General features: G+C 34.7%; 1 protein-coding gene and 1 long non-coding RNA gene across 8 annotated transcripts; one reads left to right on the top strand and one right to left on the bottom strand.

Moving 5' to 3' along the window:
- Positions 1 to 829: 829 nt before the first annotated feature.
- Positions 830 to 15,579, bottom strand: LOC124176123 (phosphoinositide 3-kinase regulatory subunit 4). 3 transcript variants are annotated; one of them, XM_046556988.1, is made up of 17 exons: positions 15,236 to 15,577; positions 14,995 to 15,175; positions 12,943 to 13,086; positions 12,691 to 12,845; positions 12,404 to 12,594; positions 11,379 to 12,001; positions 10,900 to 11,208; positions 10,408 to 10,791; positions 9,891 to 10,214; positions 9,407 to 9,736; positions 7,662 to 7,815; positions 7,359 to 7,496; positions 7,036 to 7,228; positions 5,897 to 6,062; positions 3,863 to 4,133; positions 3,453 to 3,783; positions 830 to 2,489 (listed from the first exon to the last, which is right to left on the bottom strand). In XM_046556988.1, exons 1-17 carry the CDS (start codon positions 15,325 to 15,327, stop codon positions 2,258 to 2,260), a joined length of 4,218 nt encoding a protein of 1,405 aa, XP_046412944.1. In that variant the 5' UTR covers positions 15,328 to 15,577; the 3' UTR covers positions 830 to 2,257. The 3 variants fall into 3 exon arrangements, with proteins under 3 accessions (XP_046412944.1, XP_046412951.1, XP_046412960.1); XM_046556995.1 differs by having other exon boundaries at positions 7,359 to 7,472; positions 15,236 to 15,576; XM_046557004.1 differs by lacking the exons at positions 830 to 2,489; positions 3,453 to 3,783; positions 3,863 to 4,133; positions 5,897 to 6,062; positions 7,036 to 7,228 and having other exon boundaries at positions 7,411 to 7,548; positions 15,236 to 15,579.
- Positions 15,580 to 17,943: 2,364 nt separating this feature from the next.
- On the top strand, positions 17,944 to 24,256 carry LOC124182077. Of its 5 annotated transcripts, XR_006870687.1 has the most exons (4): positions 17,944 to 18,370; positions 20,720 to 20,880; positions 23,873 to 23,969; positions 24,104 to 24,256. It is a non-coding gene; the product is annotated as an uncharacterized LOC124182077 (long non-coding RNA). The 5 variants fall into 5 exon arrangements; XR_006870689.1 differs by having other exon boundaries at positions 20,720 to 20,835; positions 23,873 to 24,256; XR_006870686.1 differs by lacking the exon at positions 23,873 to 23,969.
- The last annotated feature ends 956 nt before the right edge of the window (positions 24,257 to 25,212 follow it).

Here is a 25,212-nt window from a genome sequence, read left to right as displayed (position 1 = left end):
AGAATTTTTTCCGATTTTTCGGTAAGAAACTCCACCGTCTAGAAATTTTTGAATAGTGAAAAATGTCAGTTTTCGATGTTTTTAACAATGACGCATAATTGGAAAAATTCTGAAAGTATTACGAAAAATCCGGTGAATGCAAATGTTTATGCTGTGGAAAAAGATGGTAGTGCCTCTTCAAAATCTACCGGAAACCACCGATCTAAATGTTCCAAAATGTGTAGCAGGTGGAATTTCCTACTGAAAAAAATCCTCAATAAGCGTACATATGTCTGCTGGATCTACGATTTTTTGCGAAATTTTCTGAGTAGAAATAGCGGAGTTATTGGCAAAAACTGAAAATCACGTTTTATGCGATAACTTCGAGCAAAATAGAATTAGGAGGCTAAAATTTCGTATGAAATTTTAACTTTCTACGAAACTAAACAAGCAGACATTTCACAAAATAAAAATTTTTAAATTTTCCAAGTTACGAAAGATATTTTTCTATGTTGATACTAATTTAGGACGTAATATTGAATGTTGCAGACACGCCGATATAAGTAATGTATAACACGGTTGCTTAATTCTTCGAACCAGTCGAAATAACAACAAAGCAGGCGATAACTTTGATCGAACCGAGAAGTTGAGTCGTTGGTGTTCGCTGCAGCTGCGATAACAGAGAAGATATTCGAGTCAACGTCGCAATATAAATGAAAAATAAATAAGTGAATAGAAGTGAGAAAATAACATTGGTCAGGGTATTTATATTAGCAATATAAAAATGAAAGCAATATTCGTTATTTTCGGACTGTTAACCGTGATGGCTGGATACGTTTTAACCGCACCATGGTTCGATTTGTTCGTAAGAAACCCGGGCTACAATTACGGCGGTCATCGACCAAGACCGCATAGACAAGGAAAAAGCGGCGGGGAACGTTGGAAGGAAATATGCAGGACAATTACTCCCGATAACTGGGCTTTCCCGGGACAACTGACACCGCATTCTGCCGGGCCTCTTTGTCCTTGGTGATATCGTTTATAAAGAAACATCTCAATCATTGCGAATTTGTAGAGCAAAACTCAATTTTAGCGACTACTGTACGTTTTCAGTAAAAAAGAATGGTTTTATTTATACACATTTATGTATATCATACATGCATATACGTATGAATGTATTACGTATATTATAACAATTTGACAATATGAATATACGAATAGGAATACATTAGTGAGTATGCTCGTTTCTCCCCTTTTTTTATCCCTTGCTCACTTTTCAGGAAATCTCATAAAGCTGTGACCACGATAATCATCATTGTACGTTAATATGAATGTATGGCTAATAACTATGATCTGTGTTATGTGTACCTAATGATTAATATACAGACGAAATTGCCATAAATAAATATAATTGTGCATTATTGGCTATACTTTCATGACTTTTGTATCCACAATCAACTGAAATGCTGATATGTAGAATAATTTTTACGAATTACGAACGCTCTTATCTGATAAACATAGAAAAACTATAGAAATAAACAAAATGATATATATGGTATATATAACTACGACCAATTATAATATAATAAGCTTAGTTTATTTACAGTACATTGTTATTGTATTATCTGATGGTTACTTTTTTTAATTCATTTACTGCGTAACTACTATAACATCAGCCACATTTATGTTTCGTAATTTTGTGGAATAAAAAAAAAAATTATCTTTCTTATTTTTATAGCCTCGATTTCCATACAAATGACATATGTGGTCATTAAAAATACTGGAGTACTAAAATTTGACTATATAGTGGTAAATTAATTTTGAATTCGCTATGTACAATTGTTTACAGCGTACTTTGCAATACGTTACAATAACGTAAGAATTTGTACAAAAATATAGTCATGTATAAATTTAAGATTTCCTAATCATAAGCATTATATTTAATTTTTTCCATATTGCTCGAATTCGATAGTCTTTTTTTGTCCGGAACTAAGTTTGACAGTTTGACAACACTTTTCTATGAGTTCGAATAATGTATCCCGATAAACGTGGGACCAGCATAGCAATCATATTGACAAACTAATATCCATACACTTGCACATTGACGACCAGCGCAGTGAAACAAAAATGATAAAAGAGTTAAATACGACATATCGAAGGTGGCTACGAAACAATAAAAAGAATTTGTCGTACTCGATCCAAATGCTTCAAAACTGAACGTATTTCAAACTTTTCTACTTTCTTACTTAAATTTGAAAATTCCTAGATCAATAACTGCTTATTTCCAGACCTGTATTAAACCATCTGTACTACCAGTTAATATACAAGTATTTGACATAGCGACAGCAGATATTGCATCGTGGTGACCGGCTGGAGGAGAATCTGGCCCTTGGCCCTGACCACCTTCTTCGTGTCCTCTACCTCGGACAGTACTTCCGGTGACGCTTCCAGTCGTAACGCCGCCAACCAATACCTCTTGTACTACATTGGTTCCGTCAATAAGTCGTTGCCTGCAACAGAAAATACATTCTTGTGACTTATCTGTAGAACTAAAATTTTTTGTTCTGTAATTCCTAGCAAGTAGGTAATTCATTAGCTTTAAAAGTATACAGTTTCTAACTTGTGTGATGAAATAATCGAGTAAACAATGGATTACATTAATTGTTACTCATTTAGCTGAGTATTATAACATAGAAAATTCGCAACCCCAGAAACTGAATGAGAGATGTTTCTGGCTGAGACTCAAGTTACGTTTTTCATTATACTATAGTGTAAAAATTATAGTGGAATTTTGTCAATTCTGGTGGTCTTGAGTATATAGTTCTTTCAAATTTAAGCCAATCAGATCCAGATAAATATCTCCAGTAGCATTATTCGTGCTAATGATGGTGAACACGAATGAAGCAACAATTCTGTGCAATAAAAAAGAATCTGGGCAAACTCTAGCAACACAAGCTGGGATATCAACAATTTGATAAAACTAATCAGAACATTCAAAGTGCTCAATTTTAGCGGTTTTTGATCTAGTTCAATTCAATTATTGATGAACATCTGGTACATCGTACCCATATAAATCTATTTTGATCTACTCTAAAAGTGACTATAGGTAAGACGTTTTTCAAGTGATCCCTAAAGATTTCTATGTTAATAAAATAAGCCCAAAAACATTAAAATCATATCAAAAACACCAGACTTTAAGCATCTCGATTAAAGAACGCTTACTCAAATTGTCAATATCTGAACTTGTGTTATTCGAACTTGCTCAAAGTAATTTCTATCGTGTAGTGGGGATATTGTTTCAATTATGTTTACTGTCATCGACACAAACAATACTGTTAGAGATCTTTACAACCCATTTATTCTCAAAACGATGCATATTTTGTGCATGTTTCTGAAACCAACTTTCAAACTGATGGGTATATTTGTCTTTAGGATTTGAATATTCATTTGCACTTGTATTGCTGCACACTTACTCATAAGCCAAGGAATTCGGAGGCACTGTGTCGTTAGCGGCAGGTAAGGCAACATATGATTCATTAGGATTCTGTAAGTCCCAAAATCGAAGCCTCATGTCAGTTCCACCAGCAAGAAGAAACCCGTTTCGATCAATAGCACCTGAGTGCATAGCACAAATGCTGTGACCAGTCTGTGTGTGACTCAAAGGTGGTGCACTTGATGCCCACAGGACCGTCTGTCGAAATCCTGTTTCCAAGTTCCACATTGATATTTCATTGTTTCCTTGCACAGCTGAGAGAATCCAAGAATGTTCCGTCGGATGAGTGATCACTTTCCTAACTCTTGCACCTAAAAATAAGTACGTGAATAGAGGACTTTGTCGATTATATGAAGTCTTCGGAACTGCATCATTCACTCAGTAGCTTACCTGTGGGATGTTTTATGCTACTGATTGGCAGTTGAAATCTTAGATCCCAGCATATATGAACTCCAGAGCTTGTTCCTAATGTCAACCATTGTTGATAGTTGTTAACACAGAAAGAGGTGATGACCCCATGTTTCAGGTCATTTTCTAGACGCCATGCTGTTCCGGGGCACCTCAGATCCCACCCTATCAGAGATCCGTACAACGTAGCATAGACCAGGACTGACTGAGAACCAGAATCTAAGTACTGTAGATCGACGGCGCAACCCTCTTCCTGAAATATGAATTAACCATGAATTTTGAGCAGTTCTTAGGCAAGAAGAATCTTTGTTAACCAGCTAACTGTAGAAAGCAATCTGAATAACACTCAAAACGCAAAAATTATGTCACGAAAAAATAGGAAATAATCACGAAAGTAGAACGTCAGTACTTCTGTTGTGTAATAGCTCAAAACACAAAAAATAAAAACGAAAACTTACTCTGTTAATCTCTCAAGATTTCAGAGATGAACTTCTTAAAAAAAAACTATCCAGAGAATTTCAGAATTTTATAAAAAAAATGTATATTTTCTCTGCAAATTTAATCTCTACAGATTTTTCCGTTTACCCGACTCTGTGTTTATCTGAAATGATCTAAGTTATTCTATAAGTTTTTGTAACTCTTTAAAAGTTTCAACACTATTTCTGTGGGTGTATAAATTTGTCTTAAAGATTTCTGCAATCTTCTACATTTGCCCAAAATGGGATTCTTAGAATTTTTGTTTGTTCTAAAATTTCATAAATTTGTTTGAATTGCAAAATTCCGAATCTTTACGAACATCTTTTCGTCTTTGTACTATCTTTTGCTATAGAATAGAATTTCATTCACTCAATCGAAGCATATGGCTTTTCTTATGATCTAGTGAATATTTTATGTACAGGTACTTACGAGTCAATATTAGTACAGGTATTTAAAATTTAATTGGTTTTAGCTGACACCTGAACTCATATTGATGTGAATGAAATAAATATTTATTGTTATTAATGAAAAAGTTTGGAGTAATGATTGAATTATGGGGCAACACCACTGTAAAAACAAAAGAATAGCACTTTTTGATCACTTTTTTTTTTGAATGGAACAAAAGGAAATAAGATAATATTTAAAGAATTTATTAGGCATATATTTAAGGAAAATACAAAAATTATTGTCAACAAATATTAAAAAATGGCGACACTGGAGCTATTCTCGCGAGACATGTTGAATTGTGTGGCACGCAGTATAACTAGTGCAAATTTGAATGTCGAAAAAAAAAACTACTTAATCAACATGTCTATAGCCAGAGGAATATGTAGGGGATTTTGAGAATATTAATTTTTGTGTAATTCGCGAGTATTTGAATGAAAATGTTCAATTTTCGACCATAGAAAGTGCACTTATTTGTTAATAAATAATGTTTAAATTTACTACGTTTTCTGTAGATAATAATGTGTAGATTGAGAGAAATCCTTTTTTTTTTTACATGTCTCGCGAGAATGGCTTCAGTGTGACCATTTTTTAATAATTCTTGATAATAATCTTTCGTATTAACTTAAATATATGCCTAATAACTTCCTCAAACATTATCAACTCATTACCTTTTCTTCAAACAAAAAAAAAAAAAAATCGTGCATTTTTTAGGTTTTTACAGTGTTATTACCCCTTAAGCTAATGAAACATTATCTTTCGATTACAGTTCTCCAGGAAAATATGAAAAAATAAGGTATGATTTAACAGCGAATTTGAAAAACATTACATGATACGCAAAAAAATTTTAGAATTTGACGTAAATATTCTAAAAGAAGAACAGATCATGAGAAATGCAGGAAAATGACGAAACTAACCGAAAAAATGTAGGATTAATCACAGAAGTTTATGAATTCACGTATAGAATTACTCTAAATATCCCTATTTCCTTCCATTCACGGACATTGACAGAGACATTTTACAGACTTGGATAGGGGGAAATTTTCAATGGGGGATTGAATGTCACGTTTATAGTTAAAGCTTAAACCCAAATACCTGTAAATCAAGCTGCCTCGTATAGAGAACATTCATTTTATTCGATGCTTGTTCAATTCTCAAAACAAAGACAGATCCAGATTGGCTCGCTGAACTTGCTATTGACTGTCCTTGATCACACACTGCTAGGCCGAATAACGGACCGCCTCTATGGACATATGCTTGTCTGGAAAAAAATATTATTGATCAAAGTTTATCGTTTACGAAAATTAAGGAGTGCTCACCCTTTTGCGTTTGATACTTAAGTTAACTTGAATATCTACTATTGATACGATAAGGTTTGTAAATCACCATCGATTACATGGCTGAAGAATACTGATTTTGTGTACTATTATTTATCTATATTTACTGATTATAAGCTTTCTAATTTGTAAAATGGTTCATATATAATTAACGACATTCACTTCACTTGCAACAAAACTTTGCAATATTTTTCAAACAATGATGTCAAAACTGTTACTACTTCATTTATGAAATTTTGTACACGTACTAGACTGATTCAGATCTGAAATGTACTCGGTGAGATATAAACCAAAGAGCTGCTAAAATCCGATAAATTCAGTACATTTTTCGTAATTTTATCGAACTTCAATACGTCTGTTTTATGACTCACAGAGTCAATTTCAAACCTCAATCACTCTAGTCCGTGAGAAAATTGAAATAGACACAATACTAGTGTCTTTCCAGTGTTGGTGATTTGTTAACCCTTTCGCATCAATAGCAGCTATTCAAAGTTACCTTAAAACTGAAACACGAAAGAGCAACCATCCCCCTTAACACGTTGAGCGCCACGCGTTTTTCTAAGACAATCCCGTTCAGGCTACGCGCGCCGCTGTCAGCCACCGATAAGTCTAGTGTCAGCCACCGATGGCTGACGCGGCCTAAACGGAAAGTCTAGTGTCAGCCACCGATGGCTGACATGGCGCTCAACGTGTTAAGGATCTGCAGTATATGATATCCTCACCAATTATATCTGTTTACCACTGTTTTTTGTTCTTAGTTCAACTACAAAATTGTAAACTAACGACTTACGCTAAATATTTTATTAAACATTTTTTGTATTCTCCATTTATAACTACTGATTATAGGCATCCTTTTCACTCTGAAATTCGTATGCGCAATGAAGTTCTTGCAAGTACCTTGAACGATTGGCAATATTCCTGCCTTCCATTTTGCTGACATCCCAAACTCTGACGCACCCATCAGCAGCGCTGCTAGCAAAGAGGCTTGTATCAGGGATGGAAACCAATTTGTTGACAGCTGCCCGATGTTCGTGCAAGTAAGCTACAGGGATACCACGCGGCTTCCAGCCACTCGCCAACAGCCGAGAACCTTCGTATTATTGGAGATTAGTAAAAAAAAAAAAAATCATATTGTTAATAAGATTTTAATTGTTCTGCCGCTTTCTTCGACACCAAGCTGATGAAGCTTTCAATGAAATAAAAAGAATATTAGCTCTCACCAGTTTGCCACGCAATGTTATCAGCCCAGTGTTGTGCTCTTAGTGCAGCAGAGTGCTGTTCCTGTTTCCTAAATGTTAACTGCCGCAGTTCCAGTCTGCATGGAGCACATCGGTCTGCAAAACCATAGAGGGTTGCGACTATCGCAAATTCAGGTAATTTTGATTAATAATCGTGCACGCAGAATGTAAACTATGACACAAGAAATAGACGCATCTTAAGTCAGATTTTTCTATAGTTGGAATTTCTGGAAAAAAATTTCATAGTTTGGTTACCACGACACAGGAAAAGTTTCAAAAACTCACATTGAATATAAGATCTTTCATGCAGGGAGTGATCGTTCATACTGTTAACATCTGTCAGGCTGTGCTGTGGCGACAAATGTATATCCCCACCATGGACACTGTTGCTGGGACTACTTCCACCTCCAGTCATATCCGACATCTTTACAATTGTATGCTGGAAGCAGAAAAACTTGCGGTTATTTCTTCACCGCTTTCCTAAATTACTTGAAAATAATAATATCCCAAGGGCTGTTGCATGTTGTAATGGAATACTTGAACAACTTATTTTTGTTACAGCGGATTACTAGTATTTCACAGTAAAATCTGTAAGACTACTTTGTCTTCTTTCGACTTTAGATAGATCCGTAAGACGGAATCGCATCAATCTCAAAGTTTGAGCAATTCTATTGGAAAATACTAGTAACTGTTATAATAAAACTGAATTGTCGAAATATTCTACTACACCACAATAACCCTTCAAATGTTATTTTTTTTAAGGTGTAAAGCGTTTTAATTTTCGACTATCGAATTTAACTTAAATTTATTTTATCTGTTACTTCTTCAACATAGAAGCATACCTCAAATAATTTTCTTTTCTCTCTTTGCACTTATTGCTCTAGATTAACGAACCACCACTTCACAACGCGTATTATGACATTCTGTTTCTCAAGGATGTCTTGCTCTAAGTCAAAAATTGTCGCGACATAAGCTAGTAATTTTCACTGAAAATTTACGAAAAAAAATTATTTAAACACCCATCGTAAATAATAGCAATATACTTTCGAATTGTGATGCAAGATTGGAAATTTCCAAAGTACACCATTTTTTTAATATTGATATTCTTCATTTATTTAGATGCAATAGAGATAAACAATTACCCAACTGTGTAGTTAGTGAGCAAGTGTAAGTCATGTAACAATTTGTTATTATTTATATTAAAGAAACCTGATGATGGTAGGCGGGGCCTGCCGAAACGTCGTACATAAAATAAAATTTATTGCTAAATGTGCATCAGTCCATCCTTGATCTTTATTAGAATATTATTCTCCACAGTCACGAACTTCAACTCATCAACATTCTTTTAAACGGTGAATAATGAAAATAAAATTGTTTTTAAAGAAAAAATTTCACTTCAACTTTTGTTTTACTTTCTTGGTCATTTTTAATCGAATTTAGTGCGGATGATCACAGAACCATTGAAAATAAATTTATTTCACATATTGGGACATTCTGTATGCAACAGTCAGCGTTATTTCAGAAGATCCTAATTAAAAAGTTGAAAATTAATTAAAAAAAACATCAACGGAAATTTGTCCCATGTCCATTCAGGGGTGAAAATTTTAGTTATTTTTCAAATAAAACATCAAAATTATAAATGATGTATTTTGGTGATAGTAAATTTTGTGTTTGAATTTGAAAATGTCTTGTCATTGTTTGTGATGGGAGTTTGAAGTTTTTTTTTTTTTTCGCAAACTTTGAGTGAACGTGATCATTTTATGGACAAGCATATTTTTTTTTTTTATAGCAAGTCACTTTGCAGAAACAAAACGTCGTAAGTTGAAAACTGCTAATTCTTCGAAATTTTTTATTATTCATTGGTCAAAACCAATAAGTGCTGAAGAAAGAAAAAATGCTTTGGGGTTTACATTTACGTTGGTAAAAGTAAATCAAGAACAAATGAGATAATATTATCCATTTGGGCTCCCAAGATAATAAATAGATTGGTAAATGATCATTATATGGTGGTAAGAAATAATAAGGACAACCTGTACACTGTCTTGTGCAGCAAACATCGTACGCCATTCCTGATTCATAGTAGCGTGTGTAACAATACTATCGGGAGTTCTGCGATCAATTTTTTTGAACGCATTCATGCCGAGATCACTTTTTGTGTCAGGATATAGGACAACCATGTGATGACGCACTTTGTCCTTTATAAGATTCAACTCCAGTTTCCCGACTGAAGACTTGTTCATTCCTTGTTTTGCTTCTATTGACTGTCGATGTTTATTGATTTTCAATAAATGCGGTTTCATCATCAATAATTGATCCTCCTCCATTTCTGTCATTGCCTCTGAACTTAATCTTCTGAACAACTAGACAGATATCAAAAATAGTTGATAAAAAAGTTCATTCTTTTTGTATTAAAAAGTACAAGTTTTAGATTCGCAGCTGAAACCTTCAGCCAGCATCGATGTATTTGACTCAATTTAATACTTTGTATAAAAAATTTTTAGTCGTTTCACTTACATTTTTCAATGTAGTACTCATATCACTGTACTGTGGAATAATACCAGAGATTGCTTTTACCCGAGCCTTCTGCCTCTGCTCGAAAACTCGGAATAATTCATCTATATCATTGTATTTAATGACAGAGTCATAAACAATTCGCGGAATTGGAGCAACTAGAGCCTCCAACAGCAAAACCTCCTTTTCAATTTGTATTAATGGATGTCTTAAATATGGTTGAATCATTGTTTGAACTTTACACTGGACATCGACTAGATTTAAAGTCCTTGCTGAGGCCGAAATGAAACCCACAATTGCATGTCGAATCCATAAATTGGGATGAACCTGAAAATTTCAACAGTAAATCATCTAGTGGTACCATCTAGTGAATGTATTACAGTTATCCTGTTTGTTAATTTTCAAATAAATGCAATCACCAATGTATATTGTTAAAAAGAATCCTGAAAGCATTAATATTAACCACAATTTGTTTGATAATTGCTACGTAAATATACGTTTTATGTATCACAAAACTTACCAAGAAAACTACACTTTCTGAAAGCAATTGATACAGAGCCGATTTATGCAGAAGGCCAAGCTCGGTGAGTGTTGCCATAGCGTTAATAGCTTTAGTAGTGACAAACTCTTCAGGGTCGGTGAGACCCTGCTGAAGCAGAGGCATCAAAATGGAACTGCTGTGCCAGCCAACGTAGGCTGCGACCCCGACAATACAGTCAAAAAACGACCCTCTGAGCTGTTTGTCGTCCTTATCATTTAAAAATGTTATTATGTGGCTCAGTATCACATCGTTCGCTTTTTGTTTTCCGAAAAATACACACAGCTTTGTTAAGCTATTCTCCATCAAGGTCTGTTTTACCAGATTCTGAGAGTCTGTCACCAGCATTGCAACTGATTGTTGAACCTGGAAATTTAGAAAAAAAATTTTTTTTAAAAAATAGTTCCAAATAGTTCCCTCTTAGGGTAATTTCAGCAGCAATTTCTGTCTAAGAATAGAACTGCATATTCGTACCATCTCATGCAGTGTTTGAAGTTCACTCTCGTAGCTCGGCTTTAGTCCTTCTTTATTACTCGAATTCGTCAAATGAGAATTTTTCAAATACCGCAGAGCTATGTGAGCCAAGTGTGCAATGTTTTCTGCATATGCTGCCCTAACTATCACAGCGTCATCTAGCGTTACATGAGACAATCCCGGCAGTATGTATTCTGGAAATATGTTTACGTCTGTGGGGGGGATAGACTTGACCAGATATAAACATTTCGTTAATGTGTGTAGTGCAGAAACTCTTACACGTGGCGCTGGGTCGTGAACCAAATGGAACTGCAAATAATAAGAAATGTTTTTCCCTATCAACTATTAACTCGACAAACATATACCAATGTACGATGAGAATATGTTGGCTACTACTAAAAATAAGAACGTAATTCGCGAGCATTCATGAGCTTTGTGAGTTACTTTATTATTCTAAGGGCATTTAATGTGTTACCTACTATATAAGGTAGAATTCTGTCCAAAATCGTTTCGTCAGTAGTGTTTTCTGCGAGTTGCAATAAAATGTCCAAGCTTTGTAGTTTCGATTGTGAATGGTGTAAGCCTCGGATGCAAGAAGTGACTAGTTGAGTTATTATAATAAGTCCTTCCAGATGTTCACTGGTTTTTACATCCTTCATAGCTTTCTCTTCATCGATTTTTTCTTTTTCTTCAATAGATTGAACAAATTTTGCTATGTTCTCTCTATTAACCAATTCGTTCACTGATGCCGAATTTTTATCATCTAGTTTGAGGCAACCAGACGCAGAAGACTCGCTCGGGTTTGATTTCTCCTTGCTTTCAGTCTTTAATATATTTATTATATTAGCTATATCTTTTCTGAGTCTGTTTATCTTTTCATCTGGTGAAAGTATCGGTGCAGCTGAAAATATCAGCATGTATGACTGAAGAAACGAATAAAAATATTCTGGAAAAATCTTGCCACGTTCTTGAGCCAAGTATATTTCAGCACTCTTTCTGTTTGCAGGATTTCTTTCTAACATTGATGCCAACAGCGCTCTCATTTCACTATCTTCAATTTTATCCAGGTGTTTACTTGCTGAGTATTCTCCGTTTCTATATGCTTAAAAAATCATAAAAAGAAAAATCAGAATTTAAAAACACGTATGCCAAATTAATAAATTACAAAATATTAAAGCAAATTCAGTGAGTTTCTTCAGTTAACAATGTTACTCATTTATTATCAGCATAAATAATAGTAACACTGCTATTTTCCGAATGGTTTAAAATGGAAGCTTGATAGTTTGCTTTTTTTATGTGCAACCTGAGTCAGATTTTCATAACACAATATCCCCACTTAAAAGCGTGTACTTTTAATAGAAAAGTACATTGACAATCAGACATACAATGGCATCAATTATGTCTAGCTTCTCTATTCTCTATTATCTATTCTCGGGAATTTTCTTATTTCAATGCCTCATTACTGGCAAGATATCAAGCTTTTAATATATCGCATGTCATGTACCTAAAAGTTGGGAAAAGTCAAAGGGGGGGTGTCCTTCGTTGAACAATTCGGTTAGGGCACATCCAGCAGAAAATATATCCATCATAGGATGTAGGTCTCCTGTTTTGACTTCCTGTTCTGGTAACAACATTGTATTGCTCAATTCTGATGACAATGTCTTGACAAAGCGTTCCGGCGCTATGTAACATGTCCTAAGAAAATAAAGAAGAACCACTTCAAGTCATAACTAATCCAACTCATAAATTAAAAATAACAATCTAAAATATGATGAATTATAATGAACGAACCTCCGCCTCGAAGTATCAAAGAAGTATGAAAAGTCGGCTGGGTTGTCCTCAGGTAAGTAGGTTGGTTTGAAACTTGCAAAGTCAGTTAACAATACCCAATTCCAGCTAGTTATCATTATATTTTCAAGTTTGATATCACCGTGACATACGCCAAACTGAAATATTGTATAAAGACACATTTTGGGAACTGTATATAATTTTCAATCGTATACTTTAGAATTCAGCAATGCTTAGTTTCACAATATTACACACCTTATGAGCCTGATGTAAAGCATAAAGCACTTGAAAAGTGATCCATTTTTTTTCTATACTGGACAAAAAAGGTCTTGTGCTAATTCTGTCATAGAGAGAGCACTTAACAAACTCTCTCATTATAAATCCAGCTTTTTCCGTTAGCTGAAAATAAGAAATAACAGCATATATTACATTTCTATACAAAGCCAGACAGTTCTTATTCTGTATTTCGTCACAAGTTTTTATTTCAATTCACAATTCAAACAAACGTTATTGATAACATTATTGATACCTGTCTTCTTTCGTACAAGTACGGCGCTTTTTACACAATTCAGATTACAAAAAATTTTCGTACATCATGAACCGAATCAGGTTCACATGTCGTTTACATTATAAAACTCATTCCAAAAAATCAAAAATACTTGAGCTTTTCAGTTTTCTACAGAAACGTACGTTTTTTTTTCACTGTTAATTTAAAAACTATTTCTCTGTCACTGTACAAAAACGTGTATAAATTTCATCACCAAATTTAGTTTATAAGCCGTGTAATTTTTTTCTTCTACTCCATACTAGTATTACATCGTTTGACCTCCGACTTTGCAAATTTGTCAAACTTGATAAAAATAATTTTCTTTTGTTATTTTTCCCATTCAGAAACATCAAGAACATGTGAAAAAGGAGCTGTTGCAGTTGTGAATTTAATATATATTCAGCTTTGAAAAGTTTCGGAATACATCAAAATTAATTACAAAAATGTGAATCAAACTTTCGAAGAGTTTACTGCAAGAAGAGAAAGATATATGAATCATTCTTCCAATTCTTAGCGTAGTTCCCAACGGGATGATTTTCGATTATTCTATAACAATGTTCCATCAACATTTTATTAGTGTGCTTAAAAATAACATGAAACAGATAATTTCCGCAGTATGTTTTTTTTTTTTTTTGTGTATAGTCAGTCATTTTACTGTGAATCTGTAATTTTCGGACTGGAACCTCAATGGGATTACTTAATTCAATGATAATTAATAATAGACAGCCCAGACAACCAGAGCTTGCAAAAACTCTAGCCTCTAGGAATTTTCACCCATTATTACACAATATTTGAGAACTCTTCAGTAATTCAAGCCTTATGAATAAACGTATCATTATTAAATCTTTCTTTTTAAATACTATTATTGAAATCAATGATCACCGGGAGATTCTACTCTGACAATTTTAGGGCTGAAATTTCCATACTAACGCCAAACAAATATTAATTTATTAAACAAAATGGGTATTCCAGTTTAAAAATTATATTTCTTCTTCAAATCGTATTTTTTTCGTTTAGCAATAGTTTTACCACAATCGATATTTTGCTCAGAAAGCTAAAAGTTTTTTATACAAAGAACATGTGTCGAGGGAATTTTTTTTCGAAATACTTAGTGCAGGACAAGAAAAAAATTTTTAAAAATGCTGTGGAAATAGCCGGTTTACAGTTGTTCTTAAAATTCTGAAAAAAATATACCAAATGTTTTTCATGCAAAACAACATACAGGTCATTTATTAGCTACTGAACTAGCTGGCCAGAGTCATTGAGCCGGAAACAATCCTCTGAATTAAAAAAATTACCCATATACAAAGTGACTGAACAAAATAGTTTTTCAATTCTATTCTATCAACAATTTCTGGTGACTAAAACCAGTTCAACACGATTTAAGTTGTTCTAGAAGTAGTGTAATAGCTTTTAAAACAACAGTGTATTGTATAGTTGCAGCTTCATCATTCTGCTTGACGATCTACCAAATTTGTTATTGTAATGTCATGGTAGATTGGTTATGAGAAAATATGTGATTCAAGTAGTATCGAAATATCGCCGGGACTTTGAAAAGCTCAATCTGAGATCAGAAATAATAGACTGGAGCTCTTACAGAAGTAAATTTAAAAAAATACATTTTCTCACTTTAATAGATCATCCAAACACTAGTGAAAATTGTTACTTAAAAATGAAAGAAACAATTGACGACCAAACAACTTAAGTTCGTGCCGTAATGTGTTAACACCTAGAATAATAAAGTTAGTATTTTTACTCACAATAGTTCGCTGAAAGGGTAGGCAGTTTACAGCTGATGCGAGTTTCGACCTGATATCCTCCAGTTTGTCTTTATACGTGGATAATGGCAGCGTCGGATCATGGATGGCAAATACTTTGACCACTATGAGACCTTCCTGGCTGCGGGCTCGAGCGACTTTGAAAAATCTGGTACTTCCTAGACTGTAATAAGCAAGTATTGAATAAGAACGAAATTCGTGTAAATCAACTACTGGTACTCACTTTATGTCAAATTGGAGATCGTTGTGATCTGTCAAATAATGCTCGACAGGAAATATTTGACTGGGAGCAATCCCCACCAGCTGGTTACCCATGGCTGTCACCTCCTTTTCAGCGAATTCACCTTGATTCTTTGCAAAGCTTCAAGTGAATCTAAATAAAACTTTACTCCACGTTTCTACCGTAAACGCATCCTTATGCTGTTTCTTGTGTCACTGACAGGTTAGGTCGATCAGCTGTTGCGTATATCTTGACTCTTCAATTCTCAACAGTTGGCAGCATGGACACGCAGAGTTAAGGGGAGCTTTCCAGCAAGGAGACACAGTGTGACACTGTGTTCACGGTCGAATACTGTACCTTGGTGCTTGTTGGGACGCTTTGAGGTTCTTAATTCAGTCACTAGAGTCCGCTCATGCATTATGCGAAAAATCTAGGATCATTGAGCGCTCCAGGAAAAAAAACATTCGTGAAACGCGTGTAGATTATCATTGCATTTAATAAATAAATATAAACAATACCATGCGTCGAAAATAAAATCTCTCATCTCCCAAGAACACTGCTCATGGCCACGGTCACGAAGTAAGAGGGAGCTACGGTCTTCTATACTCTGCTCTGTGAGGTGGATTGGGGGGGTCCGTTGGGATAGCGGAACTCGCTACTCAGTATCGTACCTATGATATCGTACATTTGTGCCTTGCACCAAAAGTCTACGCTCTGTAAAACAACTAATAAGTGAAATAATATGAAAAACGCGGTCTCATTACATGTCGAATAAATTTTCTCCTACTTCCTCCTCCATATTTTCTGCCAACGTATGTATTAATCAAGCACAATAACGAAACCACTATTCAAATTTCATACCCCCGAACCACGGTCGACGGCAGGGCCGTCTCAAGCTTAAATCGGCCCATATATACTCTTCAACTAACTCATCTTCGAGATCATTCGTGCATATTTTAACGATCTCAGCTATTGGTCTCTGATGTCACATAATGGAAGCGATGACAGTCTACCGAGGAATCTGAATTTTGTATCAAACTTAGAATATATAGCATCTCTAAGCTTGTCGATGACCAACAAAAACTTATTGAGGCGCATTTAATTTTGGTTCTTTTACATCAGCTACAGTTGTATCGCATCAGGGCTAGGGGCGTGGTATACAAACGCTTCGGCCTCAAGCGCTCGACGCCCTGCTAGCCCATGTCTTTCAAAACTAATCGTTAGGTTATAGTTCATCGATGCATGCACCGTGGCTAACTTTATTTTTTCGACTTTTGTTTCCTTTCTACTCGTATTTTATGTGCCCATGGCCGGCGAAGCAGTTGACACACGGACAGACTTCTTAATGGAGAAACCACGACGACAGCCTCTCGCCGCTGTCATCCGTATAACGTCCAAGATCTCGTGCTCTCGCTCTGGTTTATTATATAGGTTTCTCATATGGGTTTGTCAGCTTCTGCTATCAACTGCTTCGCCGGCCATGGGCACATAAAATACGAGTAGAGAAGAAACCAAAGTATTGGGAAATCCTCCACTCAGATACGCTACCTGACGGATCAAATATAAACTACTCTATGCAGGTCAAGCTTAAACTGCTGATATCAAATATAATATGTGAGAAATGTAGTTTAAAAGTGTTAAACTTTTTTTTAAATATTAAGTAATCAATTATTATCTATAAGCTTAGTTATTACTTAAAAATCTCTTAAATTTCAATATTTGATCAAAAAATTTAATCATGGAGTTTCCACCACGAGAAAATAAAAATAAAACTTTCTGCTGCGTGTATGGGTGTAATAGCAAGTCTAGTAAGAACAATACAGTTCGATTTTACACTTTTCCTTCGGCAAATTCTAGTTTTGTAGTAATCAAAAATAAATTTGGTGAAGATGAAGTAATTGATCGTCGATTAGCTTGGATAAAAGCATTGAAAATTGGGAATGAGGTTACACAGTCAAAAAAAGTGTTTTCATTACATTTCACCAAAAATGACTTCATACTAACATGTTAGTAATTACCTATAGAATTTCATTTCATAATTATTTGTTTATCATCAATATGAAATGAAAGTTTTTGTAGTGTAATATTTGTCAGAAAAAATAAAAAACAGTAAACATTAAATTTTATTCTTCATTGCAGCCAATGTTGCGATATTGCACCCACAATTTCATGCGGTGGATCTTTTAAACGAGAAGTTTGGAGACAGAATGCAATTATTTTATACTCATTATCACAACTAGTATGTGATTGCTGTAGGCCACATTTCATTAGATGTCCCGCATCAAGTATATCTTCACCACCAATAAAATTTTTATGACTAGGCTGAGTATTTGCAAACTCACAAATTTCTTGTATTGAAATTTTCATATTTTATTGAAATTTTTTTGAAAATTCGAGTTTAATAACTGTAAATAAATACACGCTTTCACATAAGAACACGAAAGCTGATTTAAAAATGCGTTTTAGAATAGTTACTGCTTCGGCCGCAAGGAGAAGCCACGCCCCCGGCAGATTTCCCAATAAAGAATAAAGTTAGCCGCGAAGCATGCATCGATGAACATTACTGTACACTTAGGGACAATGAATCTGAGACGGCTAATTTTTTACACTAGACAGTTATGTTGGCAAGGCAGAGGAACCTGCAGCGCCATAGTCGGCCGAGCGCGAAACTAACTCAATCTCGCAAACATAACACAACCCATGACCGTCGAATCTAACCTTAGAATACGTGTCAATCCAAGAAGTCGTTATTCTCGCAGTATCCATTGAGTTACAGTAGTTAGAAAATCGGTATTATTTCGCCGAGTGACGGGTACGCCGTTAATAACCTGCGAAAATATGGCTCCACGAGAGTTAAACCTGGGTTATCTATGCTGCAATTTAACTTTTCGCAGATACCACAATATGTTTGTAGGCTACTCCAGCTTTTAACAACGGGTTAATCCAAAATTCAGTGATACTTTTTTTGTTACGTGAAGTCGAGCACACGCTAACTGTGGGTTAGGTTAACCTGGAGTAACTCTCACTCATGAATGACACCGGGCATAGTAGTACAAAATACCTGGTGATGATCAAAATCGGTGATTGTTGATAAAAAAAATGGCCTATTTGATGTGGATACTAACATACATCGATATGGTAAAGTGGACTTTTCAGATAAGGGCAATACTTTTTTGTCCTGGAATAAGTTCTAACGTTAATTTACGCTAGCTCAAAATCCTCCCGAGGTATAGGTTTTTCATCTAAACTTTTAGGAGGTGCCTTATATACTAAGAGGCTATGTATCATTCATAACATGTAAAAAAATACACTCATTCCAATTTTTTCATAGAATTTTCTGAAATAATCGTGTGTTACGGTTTGACAATTGGACTGGTTGCATTTTCGTATAATTAATTAATAATCTATTAGATTTTTCAGACCGTAGAATGTCAGCTTCATTTCGCCATTTTGAACAAAAGGTACAAAAATATTAATTTTGCTAATACCTCGTTCCTGGTTACTGCAATGGAAATAAAAACTATTATTATTTTGAGCTATAATCGAATTATTTATACGATTATATTCATAGAATATATATGTCGCACTTACGATTACTTTGAAAAATTATGCGAAGAAGCTCCAACAAGTATGTTTTATACCTATGTTGTATGTATGGATAAAAGCCACATTCTGTGAGACGCCTCTTGAAATATTGAGGTAAAATCCAGTACTTTAATAAAATATTTTGCACGCAAAAAACGAATGTATAGATCTTGTTCCAGCAGAAAACAAGCTGGAAAACCCCGTTTTTTGCGATACTTTTCATCACCATGAAAAGGAAGCGTCTGTCGGTTCATCCAATGAATTTCCGCGACGATCTCAAAAACGGCTGAATACAAAATATGGAACTGACAGGACTTGACAGCCAAACGACAAAATATCTAAAGAAAAATTTAAAAACAAAATTTTGAAAAACACAACATTTTAAAAAATAAATTATAAACTTCGGAAAACATGATTGTTTATTTAGAAAAAGTACTTAGCAATACACACAATAAAGAAGAAAAGGTATAGATTTGTCGGTAAAACATTGAAAACTGGTCCATTTCCGGTAGAACCGGAAGTTGAAATTGCACGGGACTTGGCAATTTTTTGTGCCCATTATTTGGTGGTAAAATCCTACAAGTTTCAGATTTCATCATCTCACGCCTTTTCCGGTATCATTGCGGGAGTTTGTCGGACAAAGCGATAGGCCGACGGACTGACGTGACGAAAACCTATTTTTCGGATTCTATAGGTTCAAAAATGTAAAGATTCGCTGATATTAAAAAAAAAAAGAAAAAAAAAAAGCGATCCTTGACCGAAACCAGAGGTGACAAAAAGTAAAGAATTATCCTTATTTGTAATAGTCTTTCAATATTTCACTGCGATGCAGGTAGCTTTCCAGGACGCATGAAAAGCGTTTTTTGCGCGCAGTTGCAAGAGACGTGAAAATTAATTGCGGTGGACGAGGATGATTAGGATGTTATAACCTAAGTGAACAATTTCAGCGTGACTCATGTAGCTTAGTTCCTCAGTAGGGGCAGGGAACTGTACATGTGTAATTTAAAACAATGAAGTGATTAAACTGTGGGGCCAGCCCGCTGCAGTACAGCCTACTAGTTATACAAGCAGCTATTACATGGAGAATCGCGCGATGCGTAGCACGTAATATTACTCACGAATGTGTCAAATGCTTACGAACAAGCACACCGACTTTTCCAATAAGCGTTATCAAACTCAACATTATCTCAATTTTTCCATAATAATTTGCAAGGTTGCCAAAAATTGGCAGGCCAATTTGTCAACATTTTTTTATTCTTCAATGAAAATATCAAAATAATTCCTTTCGCGTAGGTGCTGGAAAACATACTGGTATGGTATTCGAAAAGATTGTTCATTTTCACCTGAAAATCAACAAATTTAAATTGAAAAAAAAAACATGCCTATTAAATCGTTGCAACCCTCAAACTTTCCTCACACTGTGTTACTACAAGGAATTGGAATTATCTATGCTCCGCATCGTCAATGTTTTACTGGATGTTAACATGCAAGTTTTTAAATTAACACCTATCGCGCCGTAGTGATGCCAACGAATGTTCGAAGAAAACAGATATATACGGGAGATGGCGTCTTTTTCAGTCCCGTTTTGTAATAGCATTCTATTCTCCTGATACATCAAGAGTATGATAAGTGTAAAATTTGATTCACTTTCAGATCTGAGTCGGCACTAAAAGTGGCAAAAACGGCCGTGAAATTGGTTTTACGACCCCGAACCATTCACAAGAATCGGTTGTTCTTTATATCTTTATACTTGAAATGAAGAAATAAATAAAAGCGATGCTCGATAAGATTGGTTACCCAGTCATGATATACCTGCATTTTCTCAGATACGCTACGAATTTGTCGAGTGCAATCTGCAGCCGATGCAGCGGGTTTCCGATAACAATTCATCTGTCCAGGAAGGCCGGAGGCTGGTAAAGGTGAAATAGCACGCCTCTTCGCGTCTATCATGGTCGGCTAGAGGCGTGATTGTTGCAGTAGGAGTCGTGAAAGTAAGATTGCATTCGTCTACAATGCAGGTTAGCAATTCACCGTTGCGCGTTTCACAGTCCGTGCAATTACGGGTAGGTGTATGTATGCATATAATTTATGCATGTTCAACATTTGCTCAGACATTCTCGATTTTTCTTTCGATGCTAATACGACTTATATAAGTAGTGAGTGTAGGTATACATATACATGTATTTAAGCACAAAATAATATACAGCTCACAATCAGTATGAATAAATTACGTTGCAGAGGACTAAGAATTATTTTTTTTTTTTTTAAGCAAATAACGTATAAATATGGACCTACATCTTTCTTTATTTAGCTTCGGATGCGTCCTATATTCCAGTTTTTTTTATAGCGCCCGGTAGAACGGGACGGGGTTCAAGTTCCGAATTTGAAAAGTTCCAAAAGCGCTTAATTTCGTATTATTTGATGGCAAAACTTGAAGTAAAGAAATCAAATTTCTACGAACACAACAAAGTTTCGAATGCAATGGTCGGAAACTCGACAGCTCAAAGTTTCAAAATGCAACATTCCGAAAAGTAAAGTTCCGTTAGAGTAAAATTGCGAAATATAAAATACACTCACACAGAGTAGTTTACTCAACGAGTTGGTGTAAGAAATTAGAAAAACCGAGAATCAAAACGACTAAGATTCCGAACGTGAAAATATCGAAAATCCAAAACAAAGAAAAATCCAAGTGGTGAAATTTCAGGAAGCTAAAAATTCACAGTAATGAAAATCTTCTATAATTCGGAATTTCGATGCTTCCAGTTATCAAATTTTTTCAGTTTCGCACTTTCAGAACTTTGACTTGTCGTAGTTATTCAAATTCGGATTTTCAACCGCGCCCGGATAAAACATTTTTTTACTAAATGTTTGGAATATCTTTGCGGATAGCAGGAAGCTATAGACTCTCTACGTAAGCTATTGAACAAAGAATGAATGGGAAATGATATCCAAGTAGTTTCATTATTCATAAGAGCATGACTCAAGCCAAGTGACTCCGACTACGTCTTATCTATTTCAATATTCCGGAGGATGTGCGCGGTCTGGTTGTTATAAGCATGTTATTCTTACGCGCGTTCATTGCGGGCTGTGACAGTGAACCTCGTACGCAGATACATCTACAGATTTTCCCGTGAATTTCTTTTCTTTCGAAGTGAAGCACTACGACACAAGGGTAATTTATGTATCATCGTGTACGCAATGGCTCACATTTTAAATATAGCTGTAGGTATATCATGCGCTGCGTATAATTTCTCTGAATGAAATCTTCATTCCTTGAATATAACGGCTAAGTTTGTACGAAGTCTCACGTTTCATTTCATTGAAATCCACCTAGATCGCGTGGGTCGTGGTGGCAAGACGCGAAGCCCCTCAGTCGATTAGTCCGTACAGCGTTAGAAATTTTGTTTTTCAGCTATGATCAATCTGAGCGATGACGTGAGGATTATATCAAAATAGGTGTATTACGTAACCCCGGTTTGCCTAGTCTAAGTGATTTCCACAATTATCTACGAATTTTTAGAGAAATTGAGATATTTCGTACGAAAACAATTTTTTGTACAAAATTGTAAATACCTATGCATATTTTCTCACAAAAAGCTTGTATATTTTCATAAAGATTTGTATCGTTTCAATGAAAAAAATTTACAAGACACTACGATATTGAAAAAAAAATTACCAATTCTTCGTAAAAAAAAATATGCACGTATACAATTTTGTATGAAATAATATTTTCCAATTTCAATAAAAATTCGTAGTGGAAATTTTCACCAGAGTCACCTGATGCAGACATATACGTACTTCCATATTGCTATACCTCGAGCAATGAAAACCATTATAGTTAGACAATTACAAGTTATAAATTAGATTTTAATTATGTAGTTATGGAACCAAAAATTCAAAATATTTCAGTATATAAGTATGCGATACTTATTTAGATACTTTCGTACACATCCGCATGCTTCCGTAGATACTTGCATGATAGAAATTTAGCATTTAACGCAGTGATTGATTATTTTCAAAAATTGTTGTTGGATCGAATAAAGGTGTCAGTTGTATTTGAATATTACAATTGATACAAACAAGGATATTAATTTCTTGCGAAAATTATGGTTAGACCATAGTTAATTAACCAGCATTAGTTTAATTTGTTTTTTAATCTTAACTTACTATTGCGATTTCATTATTTCAGCATGAAATGAAAATGTATTAGAGTGTTTTTGTTCAGAATCGCTTATAAAATGGGACTGTTAAGCCCTTTTTCACGTTTGAAATTCGTGGATTTCGATATTTGACGATGTATAAGTAAATGAAATTGACCAGGGTACCTTTAATTGTAAGTGAAAATCACCTAATTTTTGTTTTCGCCAGTTCATTACTAAACATGTTATGTCCGTTATTAACCAACTGTGGAACGTGATAGTTAAAGGGATAATTCTTCATAGAATTTTGAAAGATGTAAACTGCAGAAAGAAAACTTTCCCGTCAAATTACATATTTATAAACTGTGTATAACTGTGTAACTGTTGTTTTACAAGTACTTTATACATGTCAAAGATAACAGGCATACTTATCTGAACGGTTATAAATTCTGTGTTAGTAATGTGTTAGGTAAATTAAATTTTCTGCTTTTTGAGATAATTTTACTGAAATCTCGTGGCAACTTTTATAAATAATAACTTTCTGCAAATATAACTATGGAATGGTAAAGAGTTTTACCCGATTCACGATAATATTTCACTGGGATTCAAATTAATCCGAATGAATATTTTATTGTTATTGTTATTTTTCCATTTTTATCAACCGTTGTTCTTTTATCAATCTCAATGGCATGTTGCGTGATTATGTAAAATGTAAAACAAACGTATAGTTATTGGTAATAAATACTGCATGACTTTGCTACTGAAATCCAACATTCAACGCTTTCGTTACTAGTAAAAAATATATATTATATGTTACACACAAAATCGAACAGGAAACTTTTACCCACTTAATATAGCTAATGTGCGTAATTAAGCAATGATTTGTTCCATTTCCTCACGCACGTTGATCGAGAAGCATACGGAAGAACATAAGGGCTATAGGTGACATAGACGCATCAGCATCGCATCACGAAACCGGTCATAAGGCAAAAATATATTCAAAAACCTATAAAGTAACGGAATTTTCATATCTTGTAGACTCTTTCTCTATTAACAAAAATGACGCTGCGCCCATATTCATTGTTACTTTATTGAATAAAATTTCTAATATGAAAAGAATATTAAATTTTCGCCATATTTGTTACAGGTACACATGACATAAATCACCCCGAGCATGTCTGTGTGGGTATTGTGGTTTGGAAATATCTACAAAGTACATAGAACTTTAGTGACGATATTCAATGAAAACTACTTATTCGTATTATAACATAATTAGAATAAGGGTTTCTCAAATTTTCATATCTGTTAAGAGGTGGACTACAATCTTTCGACTGCCTTCACTTCATTCAACAACGCAATCCATTCTGATATTCCCTTTAACACTGTATCAGTACATTACCTGCAAATATACTCATACTTATATTACACGCCTGTCAAATTTCTTTACATTCCCTTTAAATCCCGATTTTATGTTAGAATCTGAGGAAGTCCCTTCAAAGATTATGTCGATGTACTGAAATCTGATTAATATTCTCCATTCCAAGCTCTTTAATCCCGCAGAGTCCAGTCTATTTTTTTTTTTTTTTCATATAACGTGCCGTTTTAAATATAGTGTTAACGAATTAGTATATTGTGTCACAAGTGCGAAAAGTGGGTGAGTTTCGATGGATGTGAAGTTTACTATGTAAGCAAGGTAAACGCTGTAATCACACGAGTCATATATTGCTCATCCGCACGTGTGTGACACACGCTATTTACTTCCGAAACCTAACAAAGGAAAGTCTGATTCGAGGAGCAGCGAAGCTTGCAGAATGTAAAGTTAGGATTAGGTAACGTATGTTCAACGATGTAGTGGGTAAAATTCTGTTATTCGAAAGTGCGCATGCACCGGAGAAAGCTCTAGTTTGTTAAATATCGCAGTTCAATTACGGGCATGCGCCAACGTCGTTTTAGCGCACTGTTCGAAAATGTAACTTTCCAATCAGGTGTTGGAAAAATGAATTATTTCTACTCTTTGAATTATTAAAAATAATTCCTATTCGTGTAGACATTATCTTTTATAAATCTTCTAAAAAGTTTCCCAACCAAGTCGCTATTGCTGTCATGAAACCCAGCTGTCCGTAGTTTTACGATGGTTTTCAAAGTGTTTGAAGGAGGGATATGTTGCAAACAGGCTTCATTGCGTAATAATTGTATATATCCTTTCACTCGTTATGTTATACATTAACATCATTACGCGACAGTTCAATCTCAAAT

Source organism: Neodiprion fabricii, chromosome 1 (genome assembly GCF_021155785.1).
Source record: "Neodiprion fabricii isolate iyNeoFabr1 chromosome 1, iyNeoFabr1.1, whole genome shotgun sequence".
In the NCBI taxonomy this organism is placed as follows: Eukaryota; Metazoa; Arthropoda; class Insecta; order Hymenoptera; family Diprionidae; genus Neodiprion; species Neodiprion fabricii.
This window is presented reverse-complemented; position numbering and strand designations above follow the sequence as displayed.

Bases quoted from the DNA above. Each gene is read 5' to 3' on its own strand.
- LOC124176123 (XM_046556988.1), bottom strand. From the start codon at position 15,327: ATGGGTAACCAGCTGGTGGGGATTGCTCCCAGTCAAATATTTCCTGTC. The intron at 10,792-10,899 runs GTACGAATATGC...CTAAATTTCCAG, and splicing joins TTCAAACACTGCATGAGATG to GTTCAACAATCAGTTGCAAT. The intron at 10,215-10,407 runs GTAAGTTTTGTG...TGAAATTTTCAG, and splicing joins CAGAAAGTGTAGTTTTCTTG to GTTCATCCCAATTTATGGAT.